Source organism: Manacus candei, unplaced genomic scaffold (assembly GCF_025592945.1).
Source record: "Manacus candei isolate 608988 ecotype Guabito, Panama unplaced genomic scaffold, ASM2559294v1 h1tg000014l, whole genome shotgun sequence".
Taxonomy (NCBI): Eukaryota; Metazoa; Chordata; class Aves; order Passeriformes; family Pipridae; genus Manacus; species Manacus candei.
In genome coordinates, this window is record NW_026138062.1 from 32,313,321 (window position 1) to 32,329,677 (window position 16,357).

At 35.9% G+C, this 16,357-nt stretch overlaps 1 protein-coding gene across 6 annotated transcripts in view; it reads right to left on the reverse strand.

Moving 5' to 3' along the window:
- Nucleotides 1-16,357, reverse strand: part of FRY (FRY microtubule binding protein) — a 234,108-nt gene that overhangs the window by 19,096 nt on the left and 198,655 nt on the right. For all 6 annotated transcript variants that reach the window (XM_051778816.1, XM_051778817.1, XM_051778812.1 and 3 more), the window contains 8 exons: nt 15,062-15,202; nt 14,148-14,327; nt 12,927-13,088; nt 12,065-12,139; nt 10,839-11,009; nt 5,062-5,262; nt 4,404-4,562; nt 754-911 (listed from right to left, as the gene is read on the reverse strand). In XM_051778816.1, the coding sequence (XP_051634776.1) occupies nt 754-911; nt 4,404-4,562; nt 5,062-5,262; nt 10,839-11,009; nt 12,065-12,139; nt 12,927-13,088; nt 14,148-14,327; nt 15,062-15,202 (1,247 nt within the window). The remainder of the gene's footprint in view (nt 1-753; nt 912-4,403; nt 4,563-5,061; nt 5,263-10,838; nt 11,010-12,064; nt 12,140-12,926; nt 13,089-14,147; nt 14,328-15,061; nt 15,203-16,357) is intronic.

Genomic DNA, 16,357 nt, shown 5'->3' on the forward strand with positions numbered 1-16,357 from the left:
ATGAACTTTTAAATTACTTTTGAAGGTTGACAAGATGTTGGCTACAATGAGGAAAACTCCAAATCAGAATCCCTATTTTCAGGCCATTGTCATCTATTTTCCTCCATCCCAGAACACCTAAATTGTTTTATTGTACCATCATTTGGAGGAAGAAGGCTGAAACTTCACAGGAGTGAAGTTTCCTCTCATCTCCTCTCCCCCCCATCTCCCCCTCTCATCTCCTTAAATACAGGCTAATTGCAATCTAACTCAACATCCCAAATGTGATAGAGCTCCATATGGCATGGAAAAAATCCTGATGCCTATAACATATACTGAGGTCTAGTCACACCCACCAGCAGCCTTTAAGAGTATATAGTTGAGATCTTTGACAACACTGAGACTTCCTTTCATGAGAAATCAAAAGGATGAATACCTGCCTGATCTGTTGAACAGGTAGTTAAGTCACATCTCCATTACTGAAAATCTTTAAAAATCCTTCTTTTATTTTGATTAAATATAGTACATACATAATGACTAACTGCATCATAAATTTGTTTTTCCTAGAAGCCCAAGCTTGGGTTTGATTTTGGGTTTTTTTCAGTTGTGTGATAGTTATGCAGGTAATTAGGGCATTGTCTTCTCATTGCTCCAAAATCATGAGAATTTTATAACTCCTGTGGCCAGAACAGTCATTCCATTAACCACCACCTTGTTACCACTTTTGTTGTACAGTGTAAAAGAACTTGCATGAATAATAGCATATACAAGTACCTAGCAAACTGTTCCAGCCTGCCAACTTTCTCTTCAGTTTCTGTCATATCCAGACTAAGACTATCACTGCATTCAAATGCTCCAGGAAGTTCATTTGTAGACCCTGAAAGGTCATCCTCATGGACTGGTATATCTTGTTCTTCATGTACAGCTTCAGCCTAGGGGAGTGAATGATGATGTCTTAGAAAACAGTAAATTAGTAAGTTAATTCCACTAATAAATAGAAGCATTTTATGAAAAAAACTCACCTGACAATATGTTAAACTGCACAGATATAAAGCCACAGATTATAAATTACATGAATCAAGTTACACTTCTTGAACAATGCTGTATTTGCTTAACTCACTGTCTTGGATAAATATTATTTTTAAGGCATTTCTTCAACTTGCCTAGCAAAGAATTTCAGATTTCAATGCATTTGGCAACATAGCAGGGAAGTAATTTTTCCGGAAAAACAATAGGGTTCTTTTTACTGTCAGGCTGTCCTTGTCACTTAACACTTGATGGTGTCCAAGAGGGTATTAAAGCCTCTCAAAATTGATTTGAAACAACTGAAAACAATCACCATCTGGAAGACTATATGAATGTTTAAAATTGAGAATTAATTTTAATACATCATTTACATTCAAGAAGAATCCAAAACATTTTACATTAAAAGGACTATGCTTCTCTCATTTCCTTCCGTTTTCTTCTATTAGCACCTATAGCTCCTGATTTCTTTTTGAAACATTCCAATTTCTCTTGCATTTTTAGTTTGAACAAATTTTGTTTCAGTTTTAATCTTTTGGCTTTTGTCTGCATCACCCACAGCATCCTGCAAAGCATTCCTTTAGGGATGACTGCAGTGAATAGCTCAAATGTTTGGGCACATATGCATGCACATACATGTGTTGGCAATTGGTGGAGAGGGAAATCTGTGGCAAGTGGAATTAAAGGAGAAAAGTGGCCCTCTTCAGTTTACCAAATCTGCTTGGATCCCAGATAAAATCTGGGGATTTGCATTTCTAAAAATTAAACAAGACTTATATCAGAAAAGACAGGATCAGAAATTAAGGAGAAGAATGCTTTTTTGGTTTGCTTTATTTTCTAAGCAAAAGAGAGAGGAACAGTCCTGAGTTCAGGGTGAATGAAATCAATCAGAGCACCAGCCATCTTGAAAACAGAAATAAAAGCTATATGGCTGAATTATCAGATTAGGAACCAGATCAGCTGCTAAGAAGTGTAAATGTTTCATGCTTCTTCAAGAAGTAATTAGTATTAACCACTTTCAAATATTAAATATTAGCTTGAAAGAATCATTGGTTTCTTCACTGCAATGACAGTGTTTGTATGAGGAAAATACATTTTGATAGGATAGGGTAGGGCAGGAAGAAAGAGGAAGCAAACATCTTTCACCCACTGGTGTCCAATATGATGACCCAAAAGCAAAATAAAAAAGTAGATTCTGAATATTCATGCAGGATTGTAGTATACTTCCAGAAATCTGTAAGTTGAGATAACTTGAAAAATACATAACAGAGCACCATCTGAATCTTTGTATCCCTCATAGCATTATCCATTTGTCTTCTAACAGCTTTTAAGTATTATATTAATTATTGTGATCACTATCTTTAATAGCAAATAAGTTTAACTGATTCCATGCTTTTAACAATAATATCTGGATTTTAGCACTCAAACATTTGAGAAGAGGCCTATATAATCAGCCTGTTTCTCTCATTTGCTGCATCTATTTAAAGGTTGAGGTGATATTTTTGTTTTTGCTTATGATGCAACAACTAAACATTTTTGTACAGTGCTAAAGAAGTAACAAAAATTTTCCTCTGCATTGCTGACATACCATCAGCTCTCTGAAAAGAAGAACTCAGAGGAAAAGAGAAACAGGAAAGTGCTCAGGTTTTGTGTTATCAAATTATGTAAAAATTTTTTAGGTGTAAATTTCAAATTTTCTGACTAAAAACTGGATAACTTATTCCTTAGAATAAATATAAACCCAGACATTTTAATTTTGTTTACATTGACTCCAATGTGTTTAGAGTAAAAATACAGAAGTGTGCACACTAGTAGAAAATAAGTTTGAGGCAAAAAAACACTGAGAAGGCAATCTGTGTTTATCAATTCAAACATCTTTGTAAGACTAGTAACCTGGGTTATGTTTTTCACCAATATCTAAACCTGTACCAGGACTAGCTGAATTTGCCTGTCAACCCCACAAGAAACTACTGTGATTTTACATTCTTCACTCACTTTTTCCAAAGTTTTTCATTTTTTTGGATGAACATTGGCCCATGGGCCATTAAAGAAATTTTGACAGTAAAGATTCTAAACCCTCAGGCATATATGAGACTCCTGAACTGTGATTTGCAATTCTTAATGTATGTACCAACAGCTACAGCAGCTGGAGATTAGCTGCAGTCACCACCTGCAAACATATCTGTTCTGACTGCTGCTTCCTGAACTGAAATTCTGCCAACTTGTGCTGTTTATGGTTGTTACGCGGTTACTTGTCTACTTGTTTTGACAAACAATGAGTTTACCTTCTCCACAACCACTACTTTCAGAAGTTTCCCTCCTTTCCTATCCTTACCCTCCTTCTGTCCTTTCTTCTTCCTGCAGAGGTTTCTGACACAAACGATTTTGTTCAATACTCAGCACAGTTCCAATCTCCTTTTCTATGACCTCTTTAATAAAGTTTCCATTACTTCTGTTATATGCAGTGCTAGCAATACTGTATCAATTTTTTTGTGTGGCTGCATTTGGAGGGGACCAAGGGCAAGAAGTGGAATGACAGCCAATGATTACACAAGACATATTTTTCTCCTGCTCATACACTGCTCTTTCTGCAGAAGTCACACAATTTAGACATGACAGAGAAGCTTTACTGACATAAGGCAACAGTATCATGAAGTCACTAATTCACACACAGACCTCACCCCAGATTATATTTCTGGAGGGACACTGAGAAGGGTAGGTTCACCTGGTCTCTCACAAGCAAGTATTATCAAACAGAAAATTAAAGAAGCCATCCCCATATTGATAATAATTTACCAGCCTTACTCTGTGTTCATCTTCTGATACAATTCTAGGAAATAAACTGTGCTGAACATGGTTGTCATATGCTTGCAAATCCTGCCTTCCCCCCCACCCCGGATAGCTTAATATTGCAGTCATGAATTTAAAATTTCTGAGTGTCTGCCAAAAGGCAAGTACTGAATCCAGTGTACACAACTGTACAATAGGTCCCCACATACAAAAAATGTCAGAGAATACACGCATACACCCACCACATGAGTTGGCATATCATTCTTTTAAATCAGCATGAAGAACAAAAGAATATTCCCTTGGGGCTGTAACTTGTAGCCAGTTCATGAATTTGTCTTCCAATGAGCTTGTACTATTTTGGTGCATGTGTAGCACAATATACTAAAGAAACGATAAATAACATCTTTTAATGAAGAAAGTATAAGTAGAAAGGAAACAGTATGAAGGTGCAAGAGCGCCTGAATGTATTGTACTACGATATTTACAGAGGAAGCCAGAATGTACTTGATTTCACAGATCAAATCCTTTATGAAAGTATAAGCAAAAATAATTTGTAAAAGTTTTATATAAAATACAGTCCAGTTGGAAAAGAAAGAAAAAGATGTATTCACCTTAGCTCCTTCAGACACTTGGAGATTATTCATATCAGGCAAAGACACATCAAAGCTCGATGTTCCTATATTAAAATGAGGGTCTGCTGAGGTTGTGTCACATGATGTAGAAAGTGAGTCAATATGATTTGCATCCTCAGATGGGGAAAGATTTATAATCTGTTTAAAAGACAACAGAAGCATGGAAGAACTAAGTATACAGCTACCCTACCACACACTGCTTTCATGAACATGTAAAGGAGACATTGTCTTAAAGAGCAGTGATGATGGCTCTCAGCCTGTACACAGACACAACGCTTTCGATGTTTCTGGCACAAAAATTTTATTTAAAACATCCCTGAAGTGAACAAAGAAAATCTGACACTGTTTACCAACCCGGAGTTTTGTTCTATTTCTTTAAGCATTAAATACATCAGAAAGATTTACTGTTGGCCAATTGTGCAAAACTGTCATATAGTAAAAAAGGGGCAAATAATAAGATATGTTTCCTGTGTTTCAAACTTTGCATTAAAATTCCTGTTTACCTTTGCAAATAAGTGAAAATGCACCCACCAATTTCAGCTGATTAGGTTGCCCCTGGGCAGAGGAAACTAAAAGCCCATCTTATTTAAAAACACAACTCCTTTTTTTGTTCTTAAATTTCAAGTTTGCAACTTACTAGGTCTGAGTTCTCCAAGATTTGGCTGGTGGTCAGGTCCTCCTCCTCTGATGACTCATCGGAGTCCTCATGGTTCATTTTGTTCAGGCTGGGCGTGCTCCCCGAGAGCTGGCTCTCTTCCAGCAGCTGCATGTCACACTTGTCCAGGCTGTCCAGGGACCGTCTGCGCACTCCCCAGTTGAAGTTGTCCATGCTTTCACCCTGAAATCAGATACAGGGTCAGCTTTCTTGATTTAAAACTGATCATATGCAAAGACCTAATCAAAGTTAGCTCCAGAAATACTTTTAGGCAAAAATATAATAAAAACTTGATATAAGCATTATTTTTTTGATCACCTGGAGATAAGAGCAGAAGCGTGGAAATGGCAGTTAAATGAGCATTCACTCTTTTCAGTATTAGATGTTTTTCATGCACTTGCTAATTTAAGAATTTGGTTTTGTAAGTCCATATATACACTCCTCAATACCAGTAGAGCAATGACAGGCAAAAGAAAAGTTTGGAAGCAATTTTAGGGGATTTTTCCATGGTGTTTAAAAGTATTAGGAGCACAGTTCAAAACAATGGTTCAATTGCAAAACTTATGTTATAGATTTTAGATTATTTGCATTATATACATAACCATAATGGTGAGTAGATTTGAACAAGTCCCTCCTTTACACGTAAAGTGTGACACCTAAAGCAGCACACCTTTTTAACTTTTATTATAGGCCCGTATTACTTATTTTTGTAACTTGAATATATTTGAATTATTCGAAACTATATTTTGAGAGCAGCCTGAAAAGCATTGCCTGAGATGTCACATTTTAAAAAGGACACAGTCAAATCGACCAACCATTTTATACTGACTTTCAGTTCTGATCCCACATGCAGTTACATAAAGCTGAGTGCATTAAGCAAATTGTATAACCATTTGTAAGGCTGGTGAACTGATCACTTGATTTCTTTCATGTACAAAAATGACAATTAGTTTTCCACCATTTTTCCATTTTTTTACTTTATATATTTTCCAGTGGACTGTATGCCTTTTTCCTAATTCTCACTCCCTTCCTATGTCTGGGCAGGTTCCTCTCCAGCAAATGCAGGACCACATCCACAACTGCTCCTGCCACAGACCCACAGAGGCGAAAGGGGCCTCACACATCAAGAAAGGTCTCCCCAGAAGTATACAGCTGCAGTTTTGGGCACTTTATGTAGGTGAAAGCCCTCAAACCATCATTAAAATGGGAAGGAAATTTATAGAGAAAAATGTTTCTTTTTAAGGTTCAGGGCTGACTGTTTAAAACAAGACTCTCTGTAAGTTGCAACAGTCTTAAGCAAGTCAATTGGTGAAAATTCAAGCTGATAGTGATCTTCTAAATATCAATTTGACAAAAATATAGTTCTGCCTAAAAAACAATCACTGATTATGAGTATTTCCTGGGCTTCTGCAGATCAAAATTATGCGCAATCATAGAGAATGAGGTCTCAGCTGAGTGAGGTCCCTTAAGCAAAGTTGTAATTTTAAACACTTGAGTAATCCCCATTCAGGACTACTCAGACATTTACTGAATGAGGACCAAACTGCATAAAGTGCAATGAATTACACTGCAATCTTACCTCCTTAACAATCAACAAACTTCCACAAATTGATCTTACTTTTCATCATTACCCTTTAATGCAATGGATCGTGGAATATGAATTGAGGGAGAGGGGAAGTTCAGTTTTGTGACACTAAGCTCATTGTTCACAAACAAACATGATAAAAACAGAAAAAAAATATTTTTAAGGAAAAAGGCAACCCAGAAATCGAAGAACTGTAATTCAAAAGAACATTTATAACTAAGGAATGCACTATAATAAAGAACATGAAATTGTCATGAAGCCTGACATATTATTGGAAGAACCCTGTGTTTTCATCCTGGGATTGGTATCATATGGTAGTTTTGTGTGGAAAGAGAACAGAACACATCTAAGATTTAAGAAGTTAGGTCTCTTTAAACCATAAAAATGACTGTTCAGTTCCAAGCTATTTATTTTAACAAGTTCTTTGGTTGTCCATCCTACCCCACAATGGCTGTAGGATACATGCAGCAATGAGACATCCTCCACAAACACATCAGTTACAGAATTAACAAATGACAAAATGACACAAATAAGCAAGCAAGAAAAGATGACGGTCATCACACCCTGATCCTCATGATGCCTAGTAAAGTTATCGGTAAACATTGCAACCAATGTCCGTGGGAATATGTCCTGTTGCAGTTTTATTCTGCGATGTCTTAAAGAAGGAAGCCAGCAAAAAGAAGAAAAATGAAAAGGGACACTTCCAGGGCATGCAGTTAGAAGGGGCAGTGAATTAAAAGTGAGGGAAAAGGGTAATAGAGATGAAACAGTGTAACTCAAATACCCAGGGTATTTGGATTAGCATAAATTTGCTACAGGGACACTTATAATCATAATGAATTTAAACAAGAGGTCAACATGTGTCTATGAAGATGGAGTTGTTGTTTTTGGAGTCTGTGAAAGCAATCTTTCTTTCATAGTTAACAAGAGCAAAGATGTATTTGAGAAGCTGTTGATTTTTATCTACAGCAGGAGGAAAGCTATCTCCTATTTGGAAAGTCACCAGTGATAAACATCAATTCAGAGGAATACAGCCACATGTTACAAATGTGTCTGGCCAGCAGTGAGCAAGTACCACACAGAACTTCTCACAATCAACACCCTCTGGTAAAGGATCAGATGTGCCCTTGCAGCTGCTTTAAACTTTACCACAACCCAGTGGAAAAGAGAGACAGCAGCGCAATAAAAAGGGAAGTAATCCTATGTGGGGAACAGCAGTAAAGCTCCTCTGTAGAGCCAGTAAGAATCATGCAAAACCTCTTTCACACAAGTTTTGATCCTTACCATGTTGACAAAGTATGCAAAGTTAGTGGAATCGCTCAGATATTGTAGGGTATAGGCATAAGTGTTGTGGAACTGCATAGTAAGGCAGTATTTCCATATGGATACAGCTTTTAGAGCACAGGCAGTTTGAGGCAGAGACTTTTTGGGGGCTGTGTTTGCACAATAACTGATGTACAGACTATCAGAAACCAATATGCAAATTACTGTGGTTGCTGATTTTTTTTTATAATTTGTACAACTCATTAGAATTCTCTATCATTTTAGTTCTCGCTATACATTGATAAACTGCAAGTTTAGGTCCCAAACTGGCAACCAGTGATGTGCCTTTTCAGTTTTCTTAAGAAGGTAAATGAGTCCAGCAAAGTTGGTAGGATCACACAGAGGAATTAAATTAAGCTGTAGAAATTAATTTACTTATTCAGTTAAATTCAGTCTGGCATGCAACTTTTTTAAGAGGTGTCAGGCATCAGCTTTAGCAAGATGCTAGCAGAAGACAATATACCACAACTGAAAAGCTAGAAATTATATATAATTTGCCCATAGGAACAAATGGCCCAAACTTTACTCTATTATAAATAATGAAGTTTCTACATATTAATCATGCACAAAGTTACCAAAAGGAGAAATGGCTCAATTTGAAAAACACTGATACTAGAAGTAAGATATTTTAAAACTTGTGAAGACTGCTGAACATGTCAAAAGCAAACTTAAAATGAAGCAGAATTTTTGAAAAAACCCTCAAAAATATTTCTAATACAAGACAAAAAATGAAGCACCTGCCAGAAATGCAAGCACACCCCACCCCTCCACGCACACACTGAAGGGGGGAGGTAACAGCAAAACTATGATGTTATTCTACAATACAAATTTGCAAGAAGGCATAACATATGCTGGCACATCTGGGTTCAAGTAGCATTCTTACCTGAAGTTCCTGGGTAGCAGATATAACAGATAGAAAAACAAATAGAAAGAATCTATGTAAAATTACTGTAATAAAGACATCATAGACAAACATTTGCCTACAACTGTAACAAATATTATCACAGAAACTTCAACTCTTCAGCCTATCTTTTAAGTTTGAAAATAACAATTACTTGCTTTCACATCTTTATCAAATTTCAAACAGGTACATCTTGTGGTCTGGGGATGATTTTTTTGATGTTGCTCTTGCTAGCTTAAGGAAGTAGACTCTTATACCAGGTCTGAATTTGGCTAAAGTATCTATTTAATTTTAAAAAACTAGTAAGTCAGTCTGGACTATACTGTGGAACGCAAGGCTTCAGATCCATGGCAATTTAAAACCTGTATCAAGTAAAAGGCTACATTTTTCATTTTACTTCATATAAAACTAGAGAAGCTTAGTATCTGTTTCATGACCAATTTAAGACAATTAGGATATCAATTAATTTAGGCCTCAGTCTTGAAATTAGCCACATGTATAAAAGAAATCTTTACAGCATCACAATCCATGAAGGTAAATTCATTTTGGTGGGAATTCTGCACAATATGCTCTCTGTATGGTTTTAAGTGGTGAAGAGAAAGAAGAAATTCCTGAATTTCAGTAGACAAAACATTATCAAGTTATATTCAGTCAAAATTGCAGTGTCAAATCCTTGTATTATCTTGAAAGCATTTAAGACACAACAATTACTGCAGTCAGTATATTTTTGACAAAAAACCTGGCGTTGTTTTATCATTTATCATTTTTTGAGCATTAGAGATCCTTCATATTATTTGTCTAATGTATTTTCAATCATTACTGCCAGCTACCCTTTTATTTTTTTTAGCAAACTCATGGGCAGCTGTGAGCCAAAATTACTATATTTTGATACAGAAATTCAAGACTTGGAAAAATAAGGACTTAGTGACATTTTTTTCCATTCCCTCATCTTTCTCTTCATTGGGAAAGAAAAAGTTCAGATGTACATGAGTTCACACCTCAGGGGTCTGTTTACCTTAAAATTATTTTACTACTGGAATACAAATAGGTAGAAAAATTACTATTTCTACTTGTACACTTGTTCTTCTCAGGGCTAAGAGCAATGCCTGAGAGAATTCTTGTTAACACTGAGTTCAGATTATGACAAGACAATTTATTAAACTGTTCAGTTTGCTGAACATCTGCACCTTAAGTCCTTCAAAAGAGCTAACAATTTCTGAAATTCTAAATAGCAACAAAAATGTTAGATTTGTTTGGCAATGGATATTAATTTTTGGGCTTTCCCAACCAAACAGAAAGAAATTAAAGGGTGTACCCCAAAAATTCAGCAGTTCTTCAACTTTTCCCCTTCAGCAATTTCAGCTCAAGGTGAGCTGATAGGCTTCACCTGTCAAGACTTGATCTGGGCCCTCAGAATTTTGTTTAGCTCCTGCAGGAAATGATGAAATCCCAGACATCTAAGCAGAATGGAAGGTATAGCTCTCTAAACATTAGTGATTTCATCAGCAGTTGCAGGAATAACAGCAGCCTGGAGGCCTGAGTTAATGTTTTAGAGGGTTACTTATGAACCAACTGATTTGGAATAATTTCATTTTATAGGTTTTTAATAAGTAAACATATTTTTGTTAACAATTTAGATCTTTATAAATTGTATTTAAAATAAATTCACTTAAAAGTAAATTCACTGAAAAGGTACTAGAACAGAGGTTTTATTTTCCACTAACAGTGTTGCAGTGTTTCCTAAAGTAGATTCAGAAAGGAAGGGTGTGGTAGCCTTTTACTGTTATGCTACTTAAATAAACACTAAGTGAACATTATAAACAATCTGAACTCAAAATTAAGTTTACAGTTAAACAGTTAAAGTTTTATGTTACAAGAAGAGTAGTGTTTAGTAGAAAGAGTATAAAAGTGTTTTAATAAAAAAGCTGTTTCAAAGAAAATATACTGTACCTCCCCATCTTCCAGCTCAACATCTAGGAAATCAAAGTCCCTAAAGACTCTGAATTGTTGTTCACTGTTTGAATCATCCATGTTCTCCTGCTCCCTTGTTCCGTCTTCTGAAGACACCAAGCTCGTCTGGTGCTCCATCAGATCCAAATCACCACAGGAAGAAAAAATCACCTACAATTTAAAGGATTTCTCTTGTAACAAACTGTTCCCTCTGGTTGTTTCTTCCTAAAAGCTGTAATTGGTTATTCAGAAGACTGTATTTCCAGTACACACCTAATTCCTTCACTGAGTATTTTTAGAACACTCTTTATTATTTATGTTGGACAGGTGCCTTCAGATTAAACTTGTACAAAGAAACAACTTCATACTGTGGGAACACATCCAAGAATATTACAGCTACCTCTTAATGGCTGCAGACTGATGTTGCCTGGATGTTTGTATACATACATAGGAACAAAATTCAGAGAACTTAGCAGAGAAAATACTGTCAAAGGAGTGAGATAGTAAGTTCATAAAAAAACCCCTCTAGTTAAAAAGATGTTCAAAAATATGTCAAGATTAGAAAATACAACAAGTTCTAATTTTTTCTTTCCTACTAAATATACTTATATCTTCAATTTAGTTGCAAAAATTAAACAGTTGCTGTCTTGCAGAAATGAAGGACCTGTTCTCCATAATAAAGTGACATACACCATATTCAAAAGCATTCAGAAATTTTCCTTTCTCTGTAGAAAATATTTAATAACTATTTTAAGAGCTCCCCACTATGGATGATCCATTGTCCATTTCCTGGCACCAGATAATATTAATTTTTAAAGAGTAACATCAGAACTGCCGTGTAATGGAAAAATCAGACACATACACACCATCCCCCCATTTCATTTCTTTAATTTATTTTTTTACTTTGTAAAGGTTCTAGATTGGTAATACCAGAGGTCATTACTTTATTCCCACTGAGATGGCATAACTAAAACCTATAGCATCACAGATCTCTCACAGGAAACCCACACATAGCTCTGACAGTAAGTCTGCTTTAAGTGAGAGGGCCATTCACTCACTGGTCCAAATGCTGAGAAATGCAGCCTGGGCCAGTACAAAGGACAGTGATAGTAATGTAACGTGAAAACTAAGCAAATGTGGTCAGCAATTCTGGGAAACACATTTCTTTACTTTTAAAGTAATGAAACACGATGAAACAAAGAAATGGTCGATACAAGGCTACTTACTGAAGGGTTTTTACTCAGCCCAACTTCCTGACCACACAGGGAAAGGACATGCACCAGCTTTTCCTTTGTTCTTTTCTAGAAAACAAGGTGTTTCTCAAGTGAGCATTTTTTTAACCACTCATTCTCCTGGTGGCTAGAAACATACATTAGCAATTTTTAATTAGGAGAAACCAACCAACCAAAGAATTAGTCATTAAGTGCTCAAAGGATTGCTCTCAGAGCAACTATGCATCAAGGAAACAAAAACAGCTGTTAATGATTTTGCCGTTTATTATATTTAAATTAGTCAATGAATTCCATTGAGCATAATAAGGAAATGTTGGATCATATGCATCACTTTAAAAAGACAGTTCAGAAGCTTAAAATTAAGCACATGCATAATTTTCTTTTGGTCACTGCTATATAACCTGGTGTATTGAAAAAAAGAAAAGAGTAATAACTACATTTATTCTGCATGGTTTTATTCCAGCTGGCAGATAACCAAAATCAGTAAGGTAATCAAAGATCACTTTTAGGAAAATTGGTTTTTTTACTCAATTTCTCAAGAAAGCAACACTTTCAAAGTTATACATGCTATATCTATCTGCTCTCCTTGCTAATATCTGAACTCATTTGTCATTTTTAGTTAAATCTGACCTAGACTTAACAGGTCTTAAAAAGATGCATTTCCTGCAAGTTGAAAGAAAAACAGACATAACTCAGTCCATTTTTGAGTCCAAGAAAGCACACACAGTCAGATATTGTGCTGCCACTGCCCCAGCCAGCCAGGAGCACTGCACAGGGCACAAGTATTTAAGAACCTAAGTGTGTGTTAATTCAGCTGCTGTAAATGCAACTTGTTAATGAACAGTGGGATACCTACCTGAGAATATTGAGGTCTCTTCCAGCTCACAGGAACAAGGACATTGGAATTAGATCCTGATGAGGTTGAAGAAGTGCTTCGGGTGACAGCCATTGCCCTGGGTTTACCATCTCGTCCAGAAGAACTCTGCAGCTCATCATACCGTCTTCCAATAATTGGAGTCTTAAATAGAGATTAATATTCCCTAGTACTATGCCTCAGGATGAACTTAAAAGGGCCATATTGCTTCAGTTGGAGGAAAAGATTACTCTAAAGATTACATACAAGGATAAAACAAGGAGTGCACCAAATTTCATGTCACTTGATATGATTGTTATTTTCCACTGTGAACGTCTGAGTAACAACTGCCATATTTAGTAGCTACTGCTTATAGTCATGGATGGATAATACTCAAAGCAACTGTCACACTAGTTTCTGACATAAGAGCACATTAAAAAAACCCCAGAAAGCATATGAAATTTATTGGAAATCCACATTTCTTGCACATGCTTTTTAATATTTTTTTCCTACGAGTGCTGAACACTTTGGCTCTTTTCCAACAAATACTGAAATTCTCTCTTGGATTGACTGTTGGATGCTCAGTATGTTCTAGAACTATACCTACATGAACAGCACATAGTACCAGATGCCTTTTTATTTTTATATTTCCTTTTAATCTCAATAGCTCACTATTATCTATATAAAATAAATCTATAATGCTGAAAAAATTCCTGCAGCTTCATAACAACAAGTGACTTGCCCATTAAAGTCAATAGGACCATTCAGTTCTAAAAAGTTATCAGGTGCACAGGGTTTGCAGGATAAAGACTGCTGTAAGAGAGTCCAGTCAGAAGTCAGGTAGTAGTTCCTCAAAGGACATTCTCTGTCTTTAACAGTTACAGAGAACACTGGCATCCAAGTATAAAATGTCTGCAAGGGAAATTTATACATATGGCATGCATATATATTACAGTTGGAATAACTCAACACAGCTTTTCCACCAGATAATTTTAAATACAACTAGTAATTCCTTAACAAAAAAAAAAATAGTAAACATTTGAAAAGAGCCCTCCAACATGGGTCACTAAATATGTCACTTAGAATCAAAAATAATTGAAGAGACTTTCAGTTTGGTAATTTTCCTTTCCTAATTTTTCAGCTTTCTTAAGGAGTTGCAACACATGTTTTAGGATTATCAAATAACTCAATTAAGGTGTTAAGTAGCAAAATTACATGAAGTACCTCTGAAATATCAAAATGAAACTCTAGAGTCTTCCCTGGTAGCTCCTTGGAGGCACTGTTCCACACTCGATGTATTTCCATTTTTGAAAGATCACTATGTTGATAGGAAGGTAGAACTAAACTGGCAGAACGAGAAACTACCAATTTCAGGATATTCAAGGCTTCTCTCCAGTGAATACTCTAGAAATAGGTATATTTAATCAGCAAACAGAAAGTAAGATTCACACATATTCAAGATTGTTTACATTTTACAGTCATATTTTTTACCACATAATAAAAATATTGAATTGGAATATTCCTGTTCTTTCTTTGTCTTGGCCAGTGACAAGGTACATACTTGCAGAATAATTTCAACAGCAGAGACCAAGACTTGCCCAAGGTGTCACTGTTAGGGAAGTGGCTTGCAGCCTGAGACAGACACCTGTGGGCAAGGTCAACTTGGCAAAGGATTTAAAATCTCCTACCTGAATGCCTTAATCAGTATGAATAAATATAAGGGCCATTGCAGAATCCCCATTTAATAAAAAAGCTGACTTGATACAGGTTCTTTACAACTGTGAATTCCTAGTAGAAACACGTATTTTTCACTTGTCAAGAATTAGGTAATGGAGGTCTTTCAAGGGAAGTGCTTATGCCTCATCTCCCTCATGCTAATAATTAAAGACTGCTTACCCAGGCTCTGTGTGGTATTAATCTTGCTGCAAGGTTCTGCAGCTGAAGCTTAGCCCTTCCTACACAGTGAACATACAGCTGGGCATCTTATCTGGGAATGCACAGTCTATGAGGCATCAGGATGTCTGTACACTAGGTCCCACACTAGACAGTTGCAACCCTCCCTGCTAATCTATGATCAATTTATGATAGTAAATATGGCTAAGTTCCTATATTAAAATAATAAAAAATACTGTATTTACCTGTACATATTTTTCAATGGTTTTTAGCACTTCCACATTAAACTGTTTCACAGGAATAGCTGACATGTCCATATAACTAAGAAGACTGTAGATCATCTGTAAGAGGGACTGTTGCATACTAGGAAGGCCCTTTTCTAGTAGCTGTTACAAAAAAGAGAAAAGTGAATGTAACTAAATTTTGAGACATTTCTTCTTATGGAAAAAGCTACTAATTTCATGAATGCCATTTGTACTGTTAATCTCTCTTCACTCACTGATTTTGCAATGCCATTTTGCAATCATTTCACAACTCATAATGATACAGGTGTGAAGTAAAAAAAAGCTTAAGTTGGAAAAAATGCTAGCCTGTTACATTTTATATATGCCTGCCCTAACTTATCCACAAAACATATTCAGCAGTTAAGTAAACTGGTAGGTAAAATTTACACTGTAATTTGGGAAGGACATCCAATAAAAACAGGAGAGTGTCTTTTTATGCCTACATTTGCTGAAAGTCAGTGAGAAAAAAGAAAACATGCTGAAGAAACAAAACTACTACTATTCAGACATCAATAAATATTTATCCAAATATACTTCACTGCCAGTGCTCACTGGCTATAACTGCCAAAGAAACATCTTCTTTTAAGGAGGAGATGGAGTTTCTGGGCTCTCTTATTGTAGAGACTAATACAAAGAAGGGCTTCATCTAAATCCCGGAATTTTGAGACACCTAGGTGCAGATCCTGTAATACTACAATGAACCTTGGAAGTGCAGCTGTGCTTATATATATAAATATCACATATAGATGACATATATATGACATATATACATATACATACATATATACATATACATGACAGTAATTTCGGACATGTATGGACATCCGTATACATGTGATATGTCTCATTTGAAAATTTCCTGGAAGGCAGCATGTTCTTTCACTGGTGACAGGCACTGTCCCACCCCCCCAAATTTCAGAGGCAATCAAATGTTATTGCTGGAAGTTACCAGAAACTCAGTACTAGATACCATCCTTCATTCAGGCCAACAAAAAAAGTTCTTCTAACACTGGCTACTAGAATTATTAGGATCAAGAAAACAATTACTTATAAAAACTCTGTGCTGCATTATGTCTTCCATCAGAGAAAAATTTCAACTGTTATCCAAGTGGACTTTAGCAGTTTTTTAGATATCCTTGCTGGTCTGAATGACAAGGCTCCTCCTGTTATTGAATGAGAATGCTTCATGCCAGTCAAAATGGAATGATCAGGTAGGACATGCCTGTCTTATCCCACTGTATATTTTCTGATTTCTTT